A 25,029-nucleotide genomic window follows, 5' to 3' on the forward strand; every position below is an offset into this window, starting at 1 on the left:
TAATGTTATTTTTGTGTTATTATTTTTATATTATTTTGTGTTTTTTTTTATTATTTTCATATTGTCTTATACGATTTTATATAAAATCGTAATTAGGACCCAACAAAAAAAAATCGTAATTAGGATTAATAAAAAACTGTAAAACTAAAAAAACATTTGTTAAAATAATATATTAAAAATATATTTTAATAACGGTATTTAAAAAGATAAATAAATACTTAAAAAAAATTAAATAAATAATCTTAGAAAGATGAAAGTAATATAACAGGAATAGGAATAGGACAATTAAAGTTTATTATAGAAAGAGAAAGAGAAACATCAGAAAAAAGTGATGTCAATACTCATTAAATACCACAAGAGAGTGAGACCAATGACAATTTTTAGGAGGTAAAAGAGTAACAAACCCTAAGACCGGTTCTCTACAACTACAACACAAGCCTACTCACCCAACCCCCATCTCCTCCCTTCATTCTTACACGTGTGCCAAACAACAGCCATCCGATCACACGTGCCTTAGCTTCTTCCTTCCGTGGATATACATATACTAGTCACGGCAACCACATTTCCCCTTTTTTTTCCCTCTTTCAACCAAATTCAGCGCCAGAATAATATACAGACGACAACGAACACAGCTGCCTCAGTCACTCTCCCCCTCTCATAGATCTCTCTGTAAGTTTCTATTCATTTTCATTTTTTTGTCCTTGTAAATGCCGATCATTGATTTCGTCGCAATATTTCTAATTGGTTTGTTGTCAAATTTATACGATTTTGTGATTTGTGGAAAATTTGAGGTGATTGATTAATTTCCGTGAATATTAGAGGGAGAACATAAATGGAGTCAGAACTGGTGGAGCTGTTTGAAGCGGCGAAGAAAGCCGCTGACGCTGCGGCGACGTTGACAGAATCGGGCGCAGAGGAAGGCCGATGCCTTGATGCATTGGAACAGCTTAAGATTTTTCCCGTAACTTATCAACTCCTTGTCTCCACTCAGGTGAATTTCCAATGCTTTTTTTTTTTTTTAAAGCTCAATGCTTGGATACAAAAGGGGTTTCTGTGGGTGTATGTATAATGGAATTTGTAAAATTAGGCCAATGGAAAAGTTAATGCTTCTACTTAACGATATTAGTCAAAAGAACGACAATTTAGATCTGAAACTTCCTGTTTTCTTAGGGTTTCTTTTTATTTAAATATAATTTGGATAAGATTTTGAGTTTAGTTGATGGAAAACGTTTTGAGCTACGTGATAATGTTCAGGACTTGGTAAAAAGGAGGAAATTTTCTTTGTCTATGAGAATGTGTTTAAGTTTGATTAATCACTAAATGTCACCATAAGAAAATTAAAAAGAAAAAATCCGATCTTTAAGGGTAAAGGTGCAAAATTAGGCAGTTGTTCTTCCAAGAAAATTTTCTGAATTGCATTAATTTATTTCTGATATTTCATGAGAAAGTTATTTAGTATTCGGGACAAACTAGCCGTTTCTATTAGCAGATTATTTTTACCCTGGATGTTGCTTCAGTGTTATACTGTTGAACATTAAAAGAATAAGTTATGCTGTTTAATTTATATTTTTATTTATTTATTCGTGTCCAATGATTTTTTTTAGTGCTCATCTAATGTTACATGTCACAGAATCAGATTTGTGCTTATCGCAGTGTTTCTGATTTAGCTTCTTTCAATTTAGAGTTGGGACGTTGGATTTGATTATTAACATGCTCTCTTTCAGGTTGGAAAGCGTCTTCGACCTCTCACCAAACATCCTAGGAAGAAAATACAGACTCTTGCAACCGGCCTGATTGAGATATGGAAGGACATTGTCATAAAAGAAACAAGCAAAGATATACAGAATGGAAAGTTGGAAAATAAACCTTCTTTCAAACTCGAATCTCCAAAAGCTGAGAGTCCCAGGCCTTCCAAATTTCAAAAAACTTCCTCTGGGAAGATGGAGAAGGGTTTCAAGGCAGAACCTGTTAAGGTTGAGAAAGTTGAGCGCAATGTAGTAGAAAGAAAGGTTCAAATTGAGAAAAAGTCTTCTGTGGAGAATGTCAAGATTGAAAAGATAAATAGAGATGTGAAGAAACCAGCAGCAGTGGGTGCTTCATCAACTCCCAAGCTCACATCTATGGTCAAATCTCATGATGTCTCACGAGACCGAGTACGTGACATGCTTCATGAGGCTTTGTCCAAGGTCTCTGGCGAGGCAGATGAAGATATGGTAGATGACGTCAATGCCTGCGATCCTATTCGGGTTGCGGTGACTGTGGAGTCAGTGCTTTTTGAGAATTGGGGTGGTGCTACTGGTGCACAGAAGGTCAAGTATAGATCCTTAATGTTTAATCTCAAGGATCCAAAAAACCCTGATTTCCGCAGAAAAGTTCTTCTAGGACAAATCAAGGCAGAGAGGCTTGTGGACATGAGCACAGCGGAGATGGCAAGTGATGAGAGGCAGCAACAAAATAAAAAGCTCGAAGAAAAAGCTTTATTCGATTGCGAGCGCGGTTTGCAAAGAGAAGCAACAACCGATCAATTCAAGTGCGGTCGTTGCGGTAAACGGAAGACCACTTACTACCAAATGCAGACGCGAAGTGCGGATGAACCTATGACAACCTACGTAACATGTGTAAACTGCAATAACCGTTGGAAGTTCTGTTAGTGTGAGGGAGTTCCTTTTAGGTGTTTCTGACTGGCCATTGTTGGTAATTTGATTCATCTGATGATATAAGTGGCAGAGCTGCCCCCAGTTAGATGTGTATGTCTTGAGTCAATTTTACTTTATTAGAGAATTATCATATTGTAGAATTTTTCTATGACAGCCTATTTTATTTTCATCTAGTGTTCTGTAGGATAAATTTGTTCGGAGTATTTCTTTTTTTAATTGATGTATCTCCAAATTTACTATACATTTCTAGTTCCATATTCATGTACTTAATGTGGCAAACACTTTAATGTCGTTTTCCGACCCATAAAGTTGAACCGAGTTTCAATTATTGAGCTTTTTTCATCTTTGGTACTTAAAAGTTGAAATCCTCTTGTTCTAATCTAGTATTAACAAATAAATATTAACGTTCAACAATCTATCAAGAAAATAACACAGCCATCTATCACAGTAATTAAATTGTTTTTCTTTTCTTATTACCATAATAACAGAAAAGGGGAAATAGAAGAAGAAAACATAATCTACGACATTAACAGACCAAGATTGTTAGACACCATCAACAGTAGCAGGAGTTGTAGTATTAGTGTCACGTTCCCTAAGAGCCTGGAAAACTCTAGAGCTTCTATCGAATATCTGAGCCCTTCGATTGTAATCATTTGGTTCTCTCCCATGGTCATCCCCCATAATGGCCTCTCTCTCCAAGCACTCAAGCAATTCCACCACTCCTCTCTCAGCTCCGCCGCACTTCTCCTTCAACCTCCCGGATTTCATCCATTCCGCCACTTCTTCAGCGTCGTCGCCCATCTCGTCATCGAAATGATCTGATGATCTCGTCACCTCCACAGGTCCCAAATTGGTGGCACACTCCGCAGCCATTTTCACTCTCGTGTTTTTAAGTAACAAATTATTATTAGACCACCACACTCTCGAACATCTTACATCAAGGTGGCGCGTAATAAGGCTTTGGCAGCAAGAAACAGAAGGACGTGAGGTTGGAAAACAGGTTTGAGAAAGTGGAACAACTTCCATAAGAGCCTACTGGATCGAACTAGAAGATTATTCTTGACTAATATCCCATACAACTCTATATATACTAATACTATATATATATATATATATATATATGTAGGGCGCCAACTCCAGTAGTCCACGTAGCAAAAGGAGATCACACCGCACACACGTGCAAGGGCGTAAGGACACGTGTGAGGAAGTGGATGAGGAGGGCGTTCGAGAAGATAGGCACGTGCGAGGGGATTGTCATGTGTCATTGTGTAAGGTTACCTTCCCTAAGCTAGTAACAGCAGTAGTAATAGTGTGAAACTCTTCCTAGGCCTTAAAATTGGGTCCAATTTTCTTTGGATTACGTTAAGTAAACATAGGAATCTTGTTCAACTTGTCAAAGTTATAGCCCCAATTTTGAGTGGTCATGTCATGTGGTCCAAATTTTTTAGTTTTAATTGTTGCCTTCTACTACTGGATTTAATCCAAATACATTTCATATTGAGGATGAACATAAATGTGAGTTATGCGACACATCATTTGTTACGTAAATTTTACATAATGTAGAACTTGCAAGTCTTTATGTGTACTTTTCAAGTTTTGATTTTAGATGAATTAAGGCTATACTTTTCTTCTTTCTTTTGTTAAAGGATCAAATATTTAGCATTCATTTGGAAATAACTATATAATTATTAAATAGTATAATTATTAGAATAGTAATTATAAATTAGAATAATTATACTATATTTTAAATACAATATATGTATAGATATATTTTTTTTTTGAAATAATATATGTATAGATATTAAGTATGTGGCGTTTGATTGGAGGTAATTAAATACAATGGAAAGAAAATGAAACAATTTTTATTTTATTTTTTTGTTTGGTTGCATATTAAAGTGTTGAAGTATTGGAATGTCATTCTAATAGAATGACTTTTTTACCATTTTCGTAGAATGACTATTCCATTTTAAAATAGAAAGAAAAACCATTCCAATACATAATGAGAAAAAATTTAATAATTTTTTTTATCAATTTTTTTTATGCATTTTAAATTTATTCTGTTCATATTCTCATTTCCATTTGTATTTTTTCATTCCTTCCAACCAAACTCAACTATATAAGTATCTAAAAATAGTAATATTTTAAATTATCTAGTGTGATTACACTTAATTTTTATTGGTTACGAAAATTGAAGAGTTTAATTGAGATCCTTAATTACTTTTAATTATATGTACGGAACAAATCTATCAAACTTGTGATTATTTTGAATTATATTCATTCTAATTTTATAATAAATTTCTAAACCTACGGTAGAATTTCATTCCTACACTACTTGATAACTGATATTATCTAAATTGATTAATTGTTGACATTTTATTCTTATTATCACAAATTGCTACACAAGCAAAGAAAAAAATGGGGCTATGCTTTTCAGATTTGAAAGATTGGATAGTGATTTCTTATGGTACGTAGTTCTACTTCTAGTTGGTAATTTGATCTGACTGGAGTGGCAAAAGGTTGAATTTCAAAAAGGAAGTAAATTCAACCCATCATATTTCATATTACATTATTTTATTTATGCTCTCAAAGTTAAGCCAATAATTTTTTTTTTGAGCCAAAAAAAAATAAATAAATAAAAATAGATAACCAATAATTGTTGGATTATTGTCACAACTTTCTCTCTCTCATTTAAGATAAAGAAACTAAATATGTGCAACACCTTAATGATTAGGCACGTCACGGTAATCGATAATGAAACCCTAATTCCACTAATTCAGAATTATTGAAAATATAAGCGCAGAAAATTTAAACTTTATTTACATCAGAATGAAAATAAAATTTGTAATAATTTTAAACTTTACAAATAAACCAAAAGTTATGTTTCGGGATCCCATAAACATTTTCACAAAATATTACAAGCTTAAGTCACGTGCCGACCTAAGCGGCAAAATCAGAGATTACAAAATACATCACTAGTAGACTCCAACCTGCTTGGTCTAGTGTGACCTGAACATGTACAAGCACCGCCAAGCTCTCGCACTCATGGCTGATCACAAACAGATTTACCTTTTCCTGCACAGTAGAGCACCATGAGCCAAGCCCAGCAAGACAATATAAATATCAATAATCACAATATATATATATATATTACACATACAATAATAACGCTCACACGCCTAAATACGTCTATGTGGCATAGACCCACGTGTTACGCTCACACGTCTATTTACAATAAGGCCTTAGAACGGTCCATCTCGATTCTAATTACCGAGTCCAACTAAATTATGCCTTGAACGCATAATTCTTAATCTCAACTATATATAACATGGCATAACATTTAAACATTAATAATCACTAGGGTAATAACCCTAGGCTATACAACCGCTCACTCTAAGGTTATAACCCTAATCCCGATCTTTTAATTAATCACAATTATAATATTCAACATGAGCACCACCGCGCTTAACTGTACGTGCTAACTATTGTCTTACCTGATGTCCCGCAAACGTGAAGATTCCAAATTCCCGAGTGCTCCTGACCAAGTTCTGGTAATCCTAGTCACCGTTTCTGAGATTCACAAATAGGGTTAATCCCTAAATCCATTTTCACATAATTATAAAATTGGCATTCAAATCCAGATAAACATAAAGAGCTCAGAATGAGCTTTCCAACGATACTCGAAACACCCAAATTAGAGTTCAAATCACAAAGTTATGAATATTCGAATTGCCCAGAAACGAGGGGCGGGTCGCGACACTCCCCATATGGGGCCACGACACCAGGGTTGAAAACCCACGATTTTAACAGAGGCGGGCCGCGGCGCGGCGCTTGTGTTCTAAACTCAGGAAATCCCATTTTCTAGCTTCAAAACTAAGCTCAAAACACATCCAAATATACCCAAAACTTCAACAAACTCTCAAATCATAAACCACAATTATAAATTATCATAACAGAGAGTAAAAACACTAAATTCAAGCTTTAATTCACAACAGAATATGCATCCAAAATTCATATTTAATCACACACAAAGCAAGCTTAAACTTGAGCTAAAATTCAACATAACTTCCATATAAATGCTTGAACCTCAAAACCAAATCTTCATACATGAACACAACCATAAATAGGGCCAATAATCAGAATCCAACCACAAACTCAACCCCAGAATCTCATCTAAAACATACAAGAACAATATATATCAACTCAACAACTTAATCATGCATAAGACACCACACTTAATCCAATTTCCACCGACATGCATATATGAACACAATCACAAATAAAACATGCTTTTTCAATCTTCAATTTCAGCAAAAAATTCAAAATTAAAGTGATAGAAGGACTACCTCAAGCTATACTCAAATCCAAGCACCAAGATCACCAAATTTCTAGCTTGATCCAAAGCAATTTTCAAGAATTAACCAAAGTTTTGAGATGAGAAATAGAAAGGGTGAGGGAGGGTCGGTTTAGGCCAAGAAAAATCAGAAAGTAATGCATTTCATTTTACCAAAAATCCCATTTTGTTGAAAATAGAATAAATGGTCAAAAAGACCAAAATGCCCCTAGGGTCACCAAATCACATATTCATGAAACAAGGGTATAATTATCATTTTATCACATATCATACTCAAATAAATTCAGATTATTCAATCAATCATAGAATGCCAAAATAAAATCCCAAAAATATATTTCGGCCCCGAACCCGATTCGATCCGAAATACCGATTGTGACTATACCGCGCCAACTTGTTAGAAAATACATGTAGAAAGACAAAACAAGTATACAATATAATAATATCGTCCATAAGCATGCAATAATATTAAAATTACAGTTTTACCCTTCTCGGGTCAAAATTACGAAATTGCCCCTGGCTTTCCAACGGGGTCTTAACATGTCATTTATCTGATTAATTCACATATAATAAAAAATATAATGATATAATTCCATATTAATACATATTTAACTAGTTAGAGTTCGCTAATCCGTTTTCTTAATCTTAAGGTATTACAATTATTCCCTCTTTATAGAAATTTCGTCCTAAATTTTACCTGAAGAACTCTGGATATTTCTGCTGCATATCCATCTCGAGTTCCCAGGTTGCCTCCTCTATTTTACTATTTCTCCATAATACTTTTATCAGTGCAATTGTCTTGTTTCTCAAGACTAGTACTTGCACTGGTTGTTCCTCGTATGATAAATTTGGCTGAACTTCCAATGCTTCATAACTCAGAATATGGGACGGGTCTGAGACATACTTCCGAAGCATCAAAACGTGGAACACATCATGTACAGCTGCCAGCGTTGGAGGCATAGCCAACCTGTACGCTACTTGCCCTATCCTCTCAAGGATCTCAAAAGGTCCAATGAACCTCGTGCTAAATTTTCCTTTCTTACCAAAGCGTTTAATGCCCTTCATAGGTGATACTCGGAGAAATACCATATCCCCGATCAGAAAATCAATATCCCGACGCTTTGGATCTACATAACTCTTTTGTCTGCTTTGAGCTGCGAGCATTCGCGCTTTGATTTTATCAACTGCCTCACTTGTTCTCTGAACATCTTTGGGACCTAAGAACTTTCTTTCACCCACTTCATCCCAGTGAATAGGTTTTTTAAATTTTCTTCCATACAAAAGTTCATAAGGAACCATCATGATATGGCTGCTAGGGCTGCTCCCTTTGTTTCCTCTTCGAACTAGCCTTTTAGAGGCTCTGTAGTTGTTTCCTTGTTTTTTCCTCGTTTAATGAAGTTTTCCTTATCAAATAATGAAATTTTTTTTGGATTCCCCTAAAATGTCTCATATTTTAATAACACTACATCTTTTCAATACATTTAAAAGAAAATAAATAAATAAAATAAAATACATAAAAAGGCTAAACGTTTATTAAAATTCAGATGTCAAAGCTCTACCATTAACTTTCCAAGCATATATTCTAAGTTTTTTTTTTATTCAAAGTTTACATTGTCTTTTACAACTGGATAACCAGGATTAAAAATAAAAAGTACAACTAGCCTTTAGCCCAAGATGAGACTCAACATCTACCATTTTCACATGAATATCATTCAATTACAATTCTGAATTAGTCTCTACAAAGTTCAAATACAACTACTAAAATGGTATAGTATATACAGGAAGTGATTAGTCTATTCAGTAAGATTAAAAAAGAAATCAGAAAAAAGGTTAGAGCTAAGAACTTACACAATCAGTAGAAAGGAATAATTACAAGTTGCGTGAGTGAGTTATGATGACAATGTATGCTTGTTCAGTCTCCTCTCAGCCGCTATAGCGGCTGCCGTAGAAGGTGGCAAATGTCTTAAATTATCGGTCATCTCATCTTCATTTTCCGGTGCTGGAACTGTGGACGGTGCAGCTGAGAAAAGGGATTCAATGTCTTTTAGTGTCAAAAAGGTCTGATCTTGGTTCTTTGTCTTCCCACTAATGAACGATGTCAATGTTGTGTTCTTGCTTCGGTTGAGTTTATATATACTCTCTTCAACTGTGTCTTTCACCTAAAACCAAGAAAACAAGTACATAGTAAGTAGTTCATGCATTTGAATTGAGAATAAGAGGATGCATACATGGAAAAAATCTAAACCAGGAGTAAATTAGTTTCAATTTGTTATTAGCTTATGAATCAACAGTAGTAATTGAGCAAAGCGTATGAAAGGTACACATACAATGAAACGGTGAACTAGTGTCCTCTTTTCTTGCCCAATTCGGTGTACCCGACTGATTGCTTGTGCTTCTGCTGCTGGATTGAGTAGAGGCTCAACAAGAACAACATGCTGTGCTTCTAAAAGATTGAGGCCATTGGCTCCATGTTGAATTAACAGCAATAACACTTGGACAGACTGCTCTTCTGGTTTTTGTGAAGGCTTCTTTTTCTTCCCTTTTGGGCTGCTTTTTTGTCCTCTAAATTCACTGATTGCAACATGTGATTTCCTGCATTTTTCAGATAATTGAAGTCAGATGCTCATATTTATTCACTCCTAACAATTTTTTTAATGAAAAGTGTTGGCCAACTATAGAATGATACAATTATGAAGCTTGATAATTATCTTACCTGCCTCCTTTCATCCGAATATAGGTGATAGAATTAGCGGTAAATGCATGTTCTATTACGTCAAGGACATCATGCCAACTTGAAAAAACAAGGACTTTTGCTCTTGGATCTTTAGACTTGATCCACAATATTCTTCTTGTCACTGCTTCAATCTTCAAAAGCATACCACGTAATGTGAATGTATAGCAGAGAGGGAGAGAGAGAGAAAGAAAGAGACTGGAATGTAGATGTTATTACTAAAAACTTATTGTGCATGAAAAACACTAGAGCCCAAATTCACAAGATCAGGGTGTATATGGTACATGCCCAATCTGGAAACTAACATAGTTTATGCCCCCATAACTAAAGCATAGGAATAATTAAATAAGTAAAAGGTGGAACTATGCAAACACACTTGTATAATATTGGCACTTAAATCTAGTATATAAGTTTTATAAAAACTTACAAAACCAGGAAATATACCTTAGTTCCATATGAACCTTGAACCACGATGGCTGCTGCACTACTTTCAAGACCTTCAATTGTATCAATCATAGAAGAATTACTAGAATCACTTTGACTATCATCAACATAAGCAATATTCCCGACATCGGTATGCTCTCGACAAGTAGGGCACTTTACCCACTTATCGTGAACCTTGTTATCTCGAAGTATTCTCTGTTCAGTCATTGCAAATAAACCTATTGGAATGAAATTAAAAAAAAAAGAATTAAATCAAATTTAGCTTAGCATGTGCAGTAGATTCTACAAATTGAATACAGAAATTCTCACTTGGTCAACTGTATAACATTTATTGCCTTTTACTATAAAAATACATCTCACTGCTAATGCAAACAATTTTAAGAAGAGAAAAATTAAAGGATCGAAAGAACATACATTTACAGCATGTAACATGCCCACATTGGAAAACCATCTTTTTAGTGCTCAAAGTCTCTTGACAAACTGGGCATGATTCATCAACTTTAAGTATGCTTTCACTTTTCTGTTCAGTGTTAGCTGATGAAGAAGCTGCTGCTGCCTCTTCAGTTAGCGAGGAGCTGTTTGGACTTTCTAATGGAAATTTCTGTTTAGCTTGCACTAAACCCTGGTTTTGTTTTGAAGAGAATTAGGAATTAGCATAGCCAAATTTGAAGGAAATTTTGTATATAGCAAAGTAAATCAGAATAACGGACTTAGTCTATTATTGTTTACTATTGCTATGCTAGAGGTAGATTAAAGCGAAATATTAGGACACGAGCACTAATTATATGGAAGCACAAGAAATGTAGAAATTAGGCACCCACGATTCTATCTACCTTTGAGCCTGACATTAATCATTAAAATGCCCAATACTTCATAATGGTAAGCTATACTCTAAATATAAACAGCAGAAAATGAAATTCGGTGCATGTACCTTTAAATAACGAAGTTTCCCTTTAATACACGATAACAAGTGCAAGGCCATGAACTTGTCACTAGAGTACTGCACGCTAGCCGAAGGTAACTCTTCTTTAGTTAAGGCATTCAAGGATTTATCATCTTCATCCACTTGTAACTGCAACCTTGTAGTAGCCATCTTGATCTCATCGTGAGCTTGCAGAACTTGTGCTTGAGAAATTGCCAAAGCCCTTGCATGAGCGTACTCCTTTCTCATGCCCTTAACCAGGTACAAGAATAAAAACAATTAGATATGAATAATTGAATGCAATAATATAACTTGAGCATCCTGTAAAATCTGAGATAGAGCAAGCATCCAAACAAAATGATCGTATGAAAAATGTTAAAATAAAAAAAATTCTAGTAAAATCAGTCAACCAAAGATGAGACTTTGTCATAAGTAGCTGCCACTAACAAAAGGATTGGTAATGCAATACCTCAAGAATGTGTAGGTGTTTACTTGCTGCTGACAAACCATCTCTTCCCAAGTGAGTCTTGCAATAACTCTTTATAACTCCAAGAACAACCTCCAATTCAGACGGAGATTTTGAAACCTACAAATCCAAATCCAAAAACAACAAGGCAGAGAAGATGAGTTTCAAATAATTGGCACAATTCTGTCCATTAAAATGTCAGGTTTAATCAGTAGCTGGCAGAGTTAGCAAAAGAAACTGATCACATTCTTGCTGATGCAAACACATGAGAATAAATCATCAGTAATGTTCCCTTTTTTTTTTTGGTTGCCTGAATTCTTGTGTGAGCGAACGAAGAACCTTATATTCAATAAGAACAGTTACTAATATTGTTTATGTTTACAAAGTTTTTTCCCCTATGTAGGTTGTTCATTCATTAACAGCAACAACAAACTAATTCTGGTGAGGTAGAGAAAATTAAATCAACCCTTGAGTTATCGACAACTTTAACCCATATATGTAAGTACACAAAAAAATATATATTCTTGTAACGCGTATCATATAAATAAAATGAAGGCCTCACATGAAAAGGATCTAATGGGTACAAAATACACATGCTAAATTACTCTGCTTCAAAGATATAGGAAAGATAGTATGTGTCAGGGTAACTGACCACCACTTTTTCTCGAACATCTCTTTTTCTTGATTCTTCATAATCATTGGAAGCTGATTTTAAAGTTTTATTTTGCTGTGACAAGTTCCAATAGAATCGATTGAGAGCAGAGTTCTTTTTCTGCAGATCTACAGCCTCTTCAGCAGACGAAATTATCCCACCATGTGCTTTATTGAGACGAAAAAGTCTTGCTTCATAACGCTATTGAAGAGCATAAATAAGTTAATCCAGAAAAATGAACAACAAAACTACATAAATCAAACACTAACAGTTCCTTTGTTGCAAACCTGAAACAATTCGTCTAGTTCACACATAACACATGAAGGTCCATCGCCATTAATTTGGCAGTTTTGACAATATCTTACACGTTCAATATCCTCCTCCCTTGGATTCTCCATAGTCTGATCAATTTCCAAAAGTTGATCAAGTAGAACTTTCCTAGAGGATTCCAGCAGGTCCAAACCACTCTGAATATGATACTTAAGGCCACTTATCGATCGGAAACTAGATCAAAATTATTTGACATTAATGAATGTCCACACAAAAAGCTCGAAATCCATTAACAAGTTGCAATCCAAAAAATATTCTTATCAGGGGTACATCTATGCTTCAGAAAGAGTTGTCCAATTTATGAGTTTTAGGAAATTCCATTTAGTGACACTGAGACTTATGGTACATGTCCATTATGTGGAGCTTATGGTGCATTTCTAACACCTATCATAGTAAGTTTCTTAATTCTCAGAGATTGCCAGATTCAGGGGGTTGAAAAATATATATTCATATTAATTTGTAAAAAAAAAAAAAAAATCGCTTACCCAGATGGCATCTTCGATGATCTTGAATTGTTTAGAGTTCCTGATATGGCTTCTTCAATCTTTCTGATTAATTCAAATGAAAAATCTTTGTTCTGCTCGGCATCAATAAGGGCTTCCATCCACCAATCTGTGCGTTGATTTTTTCTTTCACTAATTCCAGAACAAACCTTAAACAGATAACATTTAGTTGAAGATTAGAAATAGCAAAAAGAAATAAACAGGGGACACTTCAAGTGAATCGACTTGGTATAGTTAGACTAATAAGAATGTACTCTAAATTGATTTTACACATGGATCTCTCACACTGAATGAGACATCTGCAAGAATCTATCAGTTAACACATACGAGAAAAATATTGTGTGTTGCATGCCATAAAATATGACATGAAATAGTCTGTTTGTAGTCTGATATACAGTGCTACATATTGTTCTTGTGACCATAGTAGAGGCTAGATAAGATTTACCTGCTTAAATGACTTTTTAAATTCTTCTTGAGCACTGTAAAGCCTTGCACTAAAAGCAGATAAGTATTTCTGTTTCATATTCTCGCAGGAAGTTCTCAAAGGTTCATCACCAGTGGAACTGCATGATGTGCGAGGTACATTATCACCTTCTAGGTTGGCATTTACGCCATTTTCTTTAATGTCAGAAGTAATATCCTGTGGGTTGCCAGCATCAATTGCTGAGTTGTCTTTCCTACGAACTTTCCGCCTCTTAAAAACAAGCTGCTCACACTTTTCATTGTTCTGTCTCTTGAAGACCACCCTGCCAGGGCTTACCGGTAGATTCTCCCCATTCAGGGAACACTGTTCCAAGCACTTTGCTTCCAGTGGGAGTATCTCAGCAAGATTATGAAGAATGTGAATATTCAACAAAGGGTCCAAGCGAAAATCTTCTGAGTACTCCTCAGCTAAAGCCAAGGATTCCTTGTATAGTGATACAGCTTCAGTAGACTTTTCCTCAATTACAGCTATTCCTGCAAGCCCATTTAATGCAAGAACTAATCTCCTAAGAGCTTCTTCTCCTTCTACTTTGGTTTTATTTATGAGAACCTACGAAACAGACGACTTTCAGCAGGCAGTACATTAATTATAATAAGTGCTGGGAAACACACTGAAATATATAAGAAAAAAAATGTAAACCACCATTAATATTTCCTCCATAGTCATGGGAGACTGGTGCAAAGAGCGAAGCCCAGAACTTCCCACTTGAGGATGGCAGCAAGCTTGACGTAGCTTCAGGAGTGTGTTCAGAAGCTTTCCAGCCTCCGCATGGGTGATGAAAGGATCAGATGAACCATCAGATGCTACAGAACAACATGAAATAACTTTTAAAATCTGAAAATATCATCTCCTACTTGTAATTTTTGGTTTTAAAAACCAAATCTTCACTGATGGAAAAACAAAGAAAGAAAAGAAAAAGAAACCTGAGACATTTCTTTTGAGAATTTCATCTTTCAAACTTGCAATAACTTCCTGAGCAACAATTGCACAAGTCTCATGTTGCCTCTGGTAAAAGTGTTCTTCAATTGGCGAGAAAGTGAGCCAAGAGGTGTATTCCTCCTGAGGAGGAAGTTGCAACTCATCTGCTACGTGTGCTTTTGATGAACGCCACATTATTTGTTTGAAGAATTGGTGAGTAAATTCAATGGCCCCAGCATCTCTCCTCTGCCATAGACAGTGATCAAAATTGAGAAACTGGTGTGATATATACAAACATGGTTCTCACATCAAGAAAAGAAAAGGACAGACAAAATGCACATCATTAGAAGAAAGCAGATAAACACAGGTTACAGGAAAATAAATTAAGTGGGCAGTCCATGGGTCTAGCAGCAATGTGAGTTACTGGCTATTGACAGTACAGTATTAAAATATTTTTTTCTTGAGGCTCTTTTGCATAAAAAGATGTCAAATGAAGCAGAAAGCCATTCGTCTACTGTGTTTTTAACACAATGAGAAAATTAAAAGTGATTATCATTTGTTTTTATTTTTTGACTCCAGAACTCTATACCATTTGCATATTAACATATCTTGAAGACATCATGTCTGCTTGTCTCAAGCAGCTTGAAAGAAAATGTTCAATGACCATAAGTTCTTACTTCCACTATGTGGTACACAATGAATTTCTCATACACGAGTCAATCCTAACATTGAAACCTTCCACTTTTTTTTTTTTTTAAAAAAAAAAAAAAATTGAATTGAACCAATAAGGGAATTTTAAGAAGTTTTTTTTTTCTTTCTTAAAAAAAAAAAAAAAAACTTCTTTAAATTCCCTTATTGGTTCAATTCAAAGACATGACAAACAATTTCCAACTAGTTAATTAAAAGTTATTATCAAGGTTTTGTCAAACATAAATTTAAAGACCAAAGCTGACAGACATAAACAGTTAAAATGAGCTTGTTTAAGTAATTGGCATGTAACAACTTTAAAACAAACTTGTAAATAAGAATATATCTGATTCAGTACTCCATAAAGCTTATTACTGTATTCTAGAATAAATGAAAATCCTAAGAAGTCTGCTACCTGATATGGATCTCGCATAACTTCAGTCCACCATCTAGAAACATCAAAAGGACTAGCCTTAAGAAACCGAAGAAGCCCATATAGGTCATCAAGTTTGCGTTGTATGGGAGTCCCTGTTATGCACCAGCGGTACTTAGCAGGTAAGCGTAATGCCATTTCTGTAGCGGAAGTCGCATTACTCTCCACCATTTGCGCCTCATCCAAACAAACCCGCCACCAGAATATCCTTGTCAAATAAGTAGGAATAACTGGGTACCTGCAATAAATTAGCTGTCAGTGTCTTGAAAACTTTCATATCCATCAAATCTCTCTCTCCCTATATATGTATATATATGAAGATAAATATATTTATATATATGTAAGAATTATGTCATTAACTATTTATCCTTTCAAAAAGAAAGTCATTAACTATTTGCTATTTTATGGCAAAAGAATTATATATTTACATCAAATTGTTCTGCACTACATTTATATGTTATATAAGATCCTCACAAACTTTATTTCTAACACATTCTTCTAAAAGCATATTTTGAGGAAATAAATATTAAGTAAAAATGTCACAAGCGCTGGAAGAACCTTTTTTGAAATCTCATGATGCGCCTATCCCCTTCATGCCTATCTGAATCATGTGACAGGTCCTCCTTAAGTGTGTCATAGGTTGTTAAGACAATATCAGCACTGACAAGTTCATTGATGTCAAATATAGATTTATTTGACAGCGATGTGTCCCTTACTCCTTCGTAGATATAAGTTTTTAAGGAACCTGGGCAGGTATGGCTATGGTGACAAATAACAGCAAACTAATCAGTTTCATAGCAAATACATTACAAGAAATATTATAAGTAACTGAATCCTCAAACAATTTATGAATAGAATAGCTTATTTCTTATCTTTTCTTTTTATATAAGATACTCCATTATGGGAACTTAAACCCCGCACCACTCACACACACAACAGACACACTCAATAAGAGTATAAAAAGAACTATAAGTAACTAAGCAATAATATACAGAGCATTTACAACCAGGAGATGAATTAAAGAAACTAGGCATCAATAAATTGGTAAAGAACTGTAACAACCGACTTATACTCCTTATCCAGATTTCAGTTTCAGCAGTAAGTATTCATTAGACTTTTTTAGAGATCATCAAAGTGGTAACAGAAAACCCAAATAAATCATTTCTCTTCATGTCTCTGTGATTTTCATACATTAAGATAAAAGGTTTGCTTCACAAGAGTTTCGTTAGTCGATAATGTTTGCCCATATGTAATTGATACACTTTATGAGAAAATGCGACTTTGGGTGACAATAAAAATCCTTTAAGCTAAGGCATAAAAATGTCAATATCTTAGCAAATACAAAAGTATGAATTCAGGGAAGTTCAGGAACATTAGCCAAACCAAATTAACATCAAGCCAGATTAAAGTCAAATTCAGTCTTTAAAAGTGATATCTCTAAATGCAGGATACTAGAAAACGAAGAGATTACCGTATGATTTCAGCATGCCATTGGGGCAATATAGGAGCAGGGCACACTATAAGAGTGGCACCACTAGCTACAGGAGAGTCAGTAGCTTGTATCAGTTCTGAACAAGAAGGACATGTATACTCCCCGTCTCTTTCAACTATTGTGGTTGCATTCTTCTTTCTCTTGTCAGCAGACGATCTCTCTTGATTTCCTTGTCCATCAGAAACTCCTCTGGATTTTACATTTTTACCTCTACACGAATAACCAACGCAGTCTCCATGTTGCCATGCATCACATACATCACACTGTACCCATATTCCTTTATATCTCCAATTTTCACTTACAGCTCCACATACACACTCCACACGCTCCTTCTTCAATCTTCTAAGACACCTGGTAGCTTGCAATTCAGTATCAAGTAAGAGGCTGTCTTCAGATGCTCCACTGCGATGAGCAAAGATGCAAGCCAGCAATTCAACAGTTTTCCCCAAACCCATCTCATCTACAGTAGTGGCCAGGGAAAAAAATGGTCAAGGCAGTTGGATAACTATCAATCTATTTTAGTGCTGATATTTCTGAGCATTTACAACAAAAACCTTTCAGCTCAATCATTAAACCAAAGCGAAGATTGTTGACAAAGCCAACAATTTTGAAGAATAGTAAAACAGCAACTTAATAAAAAAAAAAGGCATAGAAGAACTTCCATAGATCAGTGGTGTCAATTTAGTCAGTATTGTTATTCTGGCTTGTCTTGTGTCCAAATTATTTGTTGATGTTGCTATACAATGAATGTCAACACACAGCACATGTCGAGTGGCTAGCATGACATTGGAGTGATATATAAAAGGACTATGGAGTTCTAGAAATATTTACTAAAATTCTTCCCTTATACCAACAAAAATCCATTTTGAGAGTCATACTATTAAAACTACAGCAATATCTAACTTCTTACCAAGCGGAAATCTTAACATAATACTGCAACTAAATGCATTCACCTAGAGATTTACAGCGACATGATTACTAGCAATCAGAATTATTGTGAGGTTGTAAGATTACCAGCAAGAATACCACCACAAACGTATGCTGAAGGTGATTCAGGCTGCAACGACACGTTTCCACTGAAGATGATCGATTAGCATATCAACATGTGCATTAGAAAATAAATGTATACATATTTATATTTCTATATGTATGTGTGTGTGCACATATAGAGAAAGGGGGTGGAGGGAGGAGTAAGGAGGCTTTCCCTGGAAAGCTACCAGCATGAGCACATAAAAGAAGAAACCAAACTCTATATTTGTCTTACTAACTTCCACACCCTTATAAGGTCATACCTGAATGGGTTGTAAAACATTTTTGAATGAGTGTTGAGAAATCCCACAGGCATACATAGAGGGGAAACATACTGGCTTTCTCCATTTCTCAGCTTACTTTGTAAACCTCCTTTCTCTCGTTGCACCATCCAGTAAGCAGCCCGGCGTTGATACGGCCTCAACTCAGGAAGTAAACCAGGCAAGTCTTCCTCAAGCATTGCATCTGTTCTACACAGAAAACACACCAGCGGATTTCACTCCAGGATTGAAAGAGAGAAAATAAATATTGAATTCTGGGAAGAGAGAATGGATCCTCATCAACACATGACAATGAAAAATCCCGATACTCACTTTGGAGGCTTAATGGCTTCATAAAACCCAGCAACATCAAACCTTCCACTTTTCTTAGGGTTGGAATTTTCTTCTGCTATCTCTGTATGCACATCAAAGTCCATTTCTGCACATTTTCTGGCACCGTATCGAGCCTCCGAAGTAACCACTTCCGGACGCAACCAAGCCATGGCATTCATCATACTCTTCTTCCATATCTCCCTTGTATTATCAAGAAGTGACTCACAAGCATCAAAAGCACTCCCAAGCATCTCCACTCTCATCCTGAGCGATGCAGTATCCTTTGACAGCCCAACCTCCATAATTGGTCTCAATGTCATAAACTTCAAGCTTGTCAAATGAACAAGACCAGTTATACCCTCATCAGACCCATCAAAAGTCCCTGATAAAATCACTGAGCAAGTTCCCATCTCTTCCTCCATGGCAGGTTTCTCAATTAACTCAAGAAATATATCTGTTGAGGGTAGAACAGGCCAATGGCCTAACTTTATTCGATCAACACACTTGTTTACATTGCACAATTGAAACCTTAACAAATACTTCTCATCCCTAAGAAAATCTGCACTCAATTCATGACCAGAAAACCCTTCTCTAAAATTCAAATTCATCAAAACAACTTCGGAAATATCAAGGTGGGCGTTCGAAATCCAACTAGACCGATCAACTTCAACGAAATAAGGCTCTTCAACATCATTCTTTTTTGCCTCCCCAGACTTTAAAGATCTCTTTCTTCCCAATTCCGTCTGCTCATCAGTCTCATTACTATTCAAAACTATCCCAACAGAACGTTGCGGCTTGTTCTTCTTTCTGCCCATTATTACTACAGCCGAAAAAAATATGTAATTATACACTTTCATGAAAATTCAACTATAATTCATATCGTAATCATCAAATACAAAGCTTAACATAGAATTCACATGTGAAAAAGCAATTTAAGATGGTTTACAAGTAGACCCACATAAGAAATTTCACAATTTTAAGAAAACAAAACTTGAACTGTGGAAGAACGCAGGAGTTTAACACATTGGAAAGAAACCATGAACAATGACATTACCACGATTTATAGCAGCTGTAATATATTGCAGAATTTTACTATAAAGATTCAAAAGGAGAAATAAAAAAGGAACGTGAAAATATCTTACTTCAAAGAGCCGGGAATGGGGTTACTCTCTGAGAGCCGAGAATGAAACGTGAAATTTACGCGCCACCACAGTTCCACATAACAGTTTGCAGAGAAACGGGACACAACTATTTTCGTGTACTTTGAGTTTTGAAGTGAAACTAAGAAATAGGCACATGTCGTTTATACGAGATAGGTAGAATAAACGACATGTCGCTTCTGTTTTCATTGTTTGAACAGTAAACGACATCCAGATATTTGCCTCTAGCGATGCTACGTGGCATCATCTCTTACACGAAACGCTTTCTCAGATGTCGTTTATTATGAGAAGGAAACGCTGTCGTTTCGTTTCAGTCCAACCATCCAACTCGTGACCTTCTTCTTCATTCTCTGTTGAAATTTACAAAGAAAGAAGCAGAAGAAGCTGAAGCTGACTATGGCGGTTGTATCAGCACTAAGAGGAGGTGGAGGTCGTTTGCCTCTGCTCCAACATGGTCATCGTCAAATGGGCAGTTGGATTCCCTTAAGATCGAAGAAACAGCTCAACTTTCGCTCCAACTCAAGGAATTTCACTTTTTTCGCTCGCTATTCACAAGCTCAGGATGTTTTCTCCTCACGCTTCCAAGGTCTTATTTTTTTCCCTGAATTTTATACTCCATTTACTTCTCTATGTTCTTCAAACTTGTTTTGCTCCTGCTTTGGCTTCTGGGTCTTAGCTCAGTTTTCTTATTGAGCTATATGAAATAAGAAAATTCGAATGTGAAGTCATATTGTTCGGGTTTCAGAAATTGTATATTATATTATTATGCTCTCGTTTCAAGTCTCATACTTTTTTTTTCAGATAGTATAGAGAACCTGCCTAAACTGGTTGAGGATATAGTCCAAACATCAATAAACACAGGTCCAAGGGGTGCCCTGAGGATGGCACAAGGAATTCAAGCTGTTTTAGGGGTCGGCGGAGAGTGGCTGGCAGACATTTCAAAGGTAATTATAGCAAATTATTTCTGATACCATATTACTATTACCATGTCAAACTTACCAATCAATTGGCTTGAACAAGTTTACAAAAAAATGTAGAAAGTAGAGAGTCAAAGACCAAGACTTACCCCCCCCCCCCCCCCCCCCCCCCCTTTTTTTTTTTGACTTGTAATCCTGCCCTTGAAGAGGCTGAAACTATTGATCAAGATTGGAGAAAGGAGGATAGAGCCCCTCAATCAAGCAAAGAAGCAGTGGATTGTTGGGATTGTGTGGGTTAGAGAGTCTCATATTGATATGTGTGGTGACTTAATACTAGATATAAGATGCATGGAAAACTCCACTTAAATTAGTTTTGAGATAGAATGCCACATTCCTTTCAAAAAAAAAAAGAAAGATAGAATGCCATATTTCTTACCACACACCTCACCTTTCATCCTACTTTCTAAACCGCACTTCCACATTCTAACAATGACCCAAATTCTATACAATTGTGGTGAAATAAAATATTGAGAGAAATTGGCTCAATGGACCTTTATCATTTTAGGTTTTCCCATTATGTATTTTCCATGTTGTATTGCTACGAGCCTACAACTCTTGTGCCATTGTTTGGACATAGTGAATTTTATCCTCTATCCGTGATTTGCTGTTACTTTTTTGTTTTCTACATGGACTCTTTAATGTTGAGCTTAAATTTGTCAAGGCTTTAATTAGGGTGTTCTTTCAGTCTTTCTTTCATTATACAATGAGGCTTTCAATTTTATTTTTAAATCAAACAAGCAGAAGATTGAGCAGCTTTACATTCATCACATTCACATTATTTGGGACTCGTCTTTTTATTCTATTCTTTTTCTTTGGATTTCTATTTCCATAATGTAGATAAATGACAAACTGGCTTATTATGCATGCGCTTAACTTAATAACAAATTTGTTCTCAAAGTACCTTGTATTATGGATGCACTTTGTTTTTTCAGTCAGCAAATTCCTCCACTGGGTTGCCAACTGAAATTCAGCTTGGATTGCTTTCACCCTTGTATCTGAGGAAATTATTCGAACGCATGGGAGCAACCTATATCAAGTTAGGTCAGGTAATTTTTGTGCTATTAAAAAGTAATTATATATATATTTATAATGCATTCAGTATGCGGCCATTTTCATTATGCATTAAACATGGTCTCTAATTATACACTTGCATGCCTTCTGTAGTTTATTGCTTCTGCCCCCACATTATTCCCTCCAGAATATGTTCAGGAATTCCAGAATTGCTTTGATAGAGCTCCTTCAGTTCCCTTTGATGAGATCAAAAAAATACTAAGTGAGGAATTAGGGAGACCAATAGAGAGTGTTTATGAGTATGTTGATCCAATTCCAATTGCTTCAGCCTCAATAGCTCAGGTCTGTACTTTGATTCTATATCCTCTTTATTTTTTTCTGTCAAAAATTCAAAGAACATAATTGAAAATTTGATATTGCAATTAGGTTCATGGTGCCAAGCTCAGAGGCTCTCGGGAGGATGTGGTTATTAAGGTCTTGAAACCTGGTATAGAAGATATATTGGTTGCAGATCTCAACTTTGTTTACGTTGTTGCTCGTCTTTTGGAGTTTGTGAATCCTGAATTAAGCCGTACATCACTGGTATAATGTGGATAGAATCTTCTTCATCTGCTCTTAACTTGAATAGTTGAATGTGTATTTCCTAGCAAAAATAAATCCCTCTCTTTTACTGATTTAGCTTTGAATTGTTTGCACTTTGCACAAAGAGAAAGATTATAAATTAGGAATCTTTCCAATTCACTGACGAACTTAACATATTTGTAAAACTATGATGTTACTCCTGCTGTGGCAATGTTAATGTTACTAAAAGCAACATATTCAGATCGATAAGTGTTCTCGTTTCATATGTATGGTCACTCTTCAAGTTTCAGTTAATGTACTCATCCTTTCAGTAGGCTGGTATCGTACAAGACATACGGCAGTCCATGCTTGAAGAGGTTGACTTTCAAAAGGAGGCTGCAAACATAGAGTCATTTAGAAGATATTTGGAAGCAATGGGACTGACACAGCAAGCTACAGCTCCGAAAGTGTATTACCAGTGCAGCACACGACGTGTGTTGACTATGCAGAGGTTGTATGGTGTTCCTCTTACTGACCTAGACACGATAAGCTCTCTTGTTACTAGTCCAGAGACCAGTCTCATAACTGCTCTAAATGTTTGGTAGGACAACTATATCACTTAGTACATGGGTTTTCACCTATTTGTTTAATTTGTTAAAGTTTTACGACATTGTTTGGCTCTGTAATTATTCTGCAGGTTTGGCAGTTTGCTTGCATGTGAATCCTTTCATGCAGATGTACACGCAGGGAATTTGTGGCTCTTGCGTGATGGCCGCATTGGGTTTCTTGATTTTGGTACATTTTCCCCCAAGATTATATATGTGACATTTTTTTTATTACCTCTGTATCTCCTTTTTGAAGCATGTGTTTCCTGAGCTGTATAGAAACTTAACTACAATAATATTGGCTCTCAAAAGAAAAAGAAAAAAACAATAAATCTCTGCCTCGTATCAATTTGTAGGTATACAAATTATTTGATCAATATATGGCTGGAGAAATGTTTCTACTTTTGTAGCTAAAAGGACTATAAATATTTCTTTTTAATAGGAATCGTTGGCCGCATAGCCCCCAAAACTTGGGCTGCAATGGAAGTGTTTTTGTCATCAATTGCAACTGAAGAATATGAATCAATGGCTTCGGCCTTGATTGAAATGGGTGCTACAAACACAGATGTTGATTCCAAGGCCTTTGCAAGAGACTTGGAGAAAATATTTTCATCAATGAAGGCAAGCATTACAAATTATGCATAAGGCTTGATGTTTAATGGACATTATACTTGATGTCCTTTTCTCTCTGTTCAAATATTAAACCATCATTTATGCAGGACTTGGATACAGAAGTAGTTGTAGCGACAGCTAGGGGAACAACTACCGGGGCAACTGCTGTCTCTGCTAATGTGATTGTTGATGAGAGGCAGATGAATGCACTTTTCCTTGATGTGGTAAGTTGTTCTTCTGATTTTAAATGCTTAATATGAAGACCTTCTGTTTCATCAGCAACCAAATTGCTTTAAGTGCATATTCATATTGCTCTCATTGCCTGAGACCCATAGATTGCTATGAACTTCTGGAACAGGATTATACGATGCCTAAAAGACAGTTGAAATGATATAGATTCCAAGTTCTAGATTTTCATTATGCTAAAAAGGGAATGGGGGATGTCACATTGAAAATCTATATGCACTTCTAAGAATGCTGTCAGTCGGTCAATTTAAATGCTGTTGCATTCTGTTATTTACTAAAACTATAAAAATTTGGCCATTAAGGGGTTTTATCAAGAAACAGTTTGAAAATGGTAGAATTAATATTCTTATTATTTGAAGTAATTGATGTGATCATTTTATCGTAAGCTAAGCGACTTGTTTACTTGATCGATAGGTGCGGGTGAGCGAATCATATGGATTAAAATTTCCAAGGGAATTTGCACTTCTCTTGAAGCAGTTGCTGTATTTTGACCGGTACACCCGGTTACTGGCACCAAACTTAAACATGCTCCAGGATCAGAGGATCTCTATCGCTTCAAACCGAAGGACCAACTACAGGGACAACTTCAGATGAATGTGATGCATAGACTTGTATGTAAATACAAATAAATTTACTTGGAGTGTTGGAAATAACATACACCATAGGAGCATAAATACAGCAGGATAGCCATGTACTTACATGCCTTTGGCAAAGAGGATATAATAATTTGAGTTATGAATCTGATTACTACTTGTACTATATTTTGGTTAAGTACATTCCAAAGCCAAACTATATTACTATTTTAATGCCCTTCAAATTGTACTTCATTATTCAATAAGAGAAAATCTTCCCTATAAAATCTCTTGTTAGTCTAAACATTTCGACATAACAATATCATGCTCCATCTATTTTAATAAAAAGTGTTAGAATTTTATGAGCTTACATAAACAATAGGTTTAGTTAACTGAAGCCTTTCACTTAGTCTAACTAGAGTTTTCTTTATATTAAGTAGTTTAGTGTTGTACTACCATATTGAGAGATCAATCGTTTCTGTTCTTATGTGCAATAGATTGAGTCTATATTATATGTTTTATCTGACCAAAAATGTTCTCCAATTAAGTTACCAGCCAAAGATGGACTAAAAACAAGTTGTGACAACCTGCAACGC

At 35.6% G+C, this 25,029-nt stretch overlaps 4 protein-coding genes across 6 annotated transcripts; 2 read left to right on the forward strand and 2 right to left on the reverse strand.

The window, feature by feature from the left end:
• The first annotated feature begins 330 nt into the window (after positions 1–330).
• LOC115705131 (transcription elongation factor TFIIS) lies at positions 331–2,985 on the forward strand. The gene is made up of 3 exons (XM_030632369.2): positions 331–669; positions 820–991; positions 1,725–2,985. The coding sequence occupies exons 2-3, from the start codon at positions 833–835 to the stop codon at positions 2,649–2,651; spliced, it is 1,086 nt and encodes a 361-aa protein (XP_030488229.1). The 5' UTR covers positions 331–669; positions 820–832; the 3' UTR covers positions 2,652–2,985.
• Positions 2,986–3,097: 112 nt separating this feature from the next.
• LOC115705132 (uncharacterized) lies at positions 3,098–3,683 on the reverse strand. The gene has a single exon (XM_030632371.2). The coding sequence runs from the start codon at positions 3,681–3,683 to the stop codon at positions 3,201–3,203; it is 483 nt and encodes a 160-aa protein (XP_030488231.2). The 3' UTR covers positions 3,098–3,200.
• A 1,765-nt stretch (positions 3,684–5,448) lies between these two features.
• LOC115705427 (uncharacterized) lies at positions 5,449–19,989 on the reverse strand. Of its 3 annotated transcripts, XM_061102098.1 has the most exons (22): positions 19,832–19,989; positions 18,690–19,509; positions 18,360–18,566; positions 18,082–18,143; positions 17,047–17,527; positions 16,134–16,334; positions 15,558–15,813; positions 14,461–14,701; positions 14,180–14,340; positions 13,499–14,086; positions 13,036–13,202; positions 12,508–12,724; positions 12,221–12,421; positions 11,572–11,688; positions 11,112–11,354; positions 10,595–10,802; positions 10,181–10,398; positions 9,719–9,870; positions 9,333–9,597; positions 7,001–9,164; positions 6,149–6,224; positions 5,449–5,729 (listed from the first exon to the last, which is right to left on the reverse strand). In XM_061102098.1, exons 2-20 carry the CDS (start codon positions 19,502–19,504, stop codon positions 8,895–8,897), a joined length of 5,070 nt encoding a protein of 1,689 aa, XP_060958081.1. In that variant the 5' UTR covers positions 19,505–19,509; positions 19,832–19,989; the 3' UTR covers positions 5,449–5,729; positions 6,149–6,224; positions 7,001–8,894. The 3 variants fall into 3 exon arrangements, with proteins under 3 accessions (XP_060958081.1, XP_030488621.2, XP_060958086.1); XM_030632761.2 differs by lacking the exon at positions 6,149–6,224; XM_061102103.1 differs by lacking the exons at positions 5,449–5,729; positions 6,149–6,224; positions 7,001–9,164; positions 9,333–9,597; positions 9,719–9,870 and having other exon boundaries at positions 10,241–10,375.
• Positions 19,990–20,137: 148 nt separating this feature from the next.
• On the forward strand, positions 20,138–24,720 carry LOC115705994 (uncharacterized aarF domain-containing protein kinase At5g05200, chloroplastic). Its single transcript, XM_030633486.2, has 10 exons — positions 20,138–20,435; positions 20,651–20,793; positions 21,759–21,872; positions 21,991–22,179; positions 22,264–22,419; positions 22,734–22,999; positions 23,096–23,193; positions 23,446–23,624; positions 23,723–23,839; positions 24,276–24,720. The coding sequence occupies exons 1-10, from the start codon at positions 20,246–20,248 to the stop codon at positions 24,453–24,455; spliced, it is 1,632 nt and encodes a 543-aa protein (XP_030489346.1). The 5' UTR covers positions 20,138–20,245; the 3' UTR covers positions 24,456–24,720.
• The last annotated feature ends 309 nt before the right edge of the window (positions 24,721–25,029 follow it).

Source organism: Cannabis sativa, chromosome 1 (genome assembly GCF_029168945.1).
Source record: "Cannabis sativa cultivar Pink pepper isolate KNU-18-1 chromosome 1, ASM2916894v1, whole genome shotgun sequence".
In the NCBI taxonomy this organism is placed as follows: Eukaryota; Viridiplantae; Streptophyta; class Magnoliopsida; order Rosales; family Cannabaceae; genus Cannabis; species Cannabis sativa.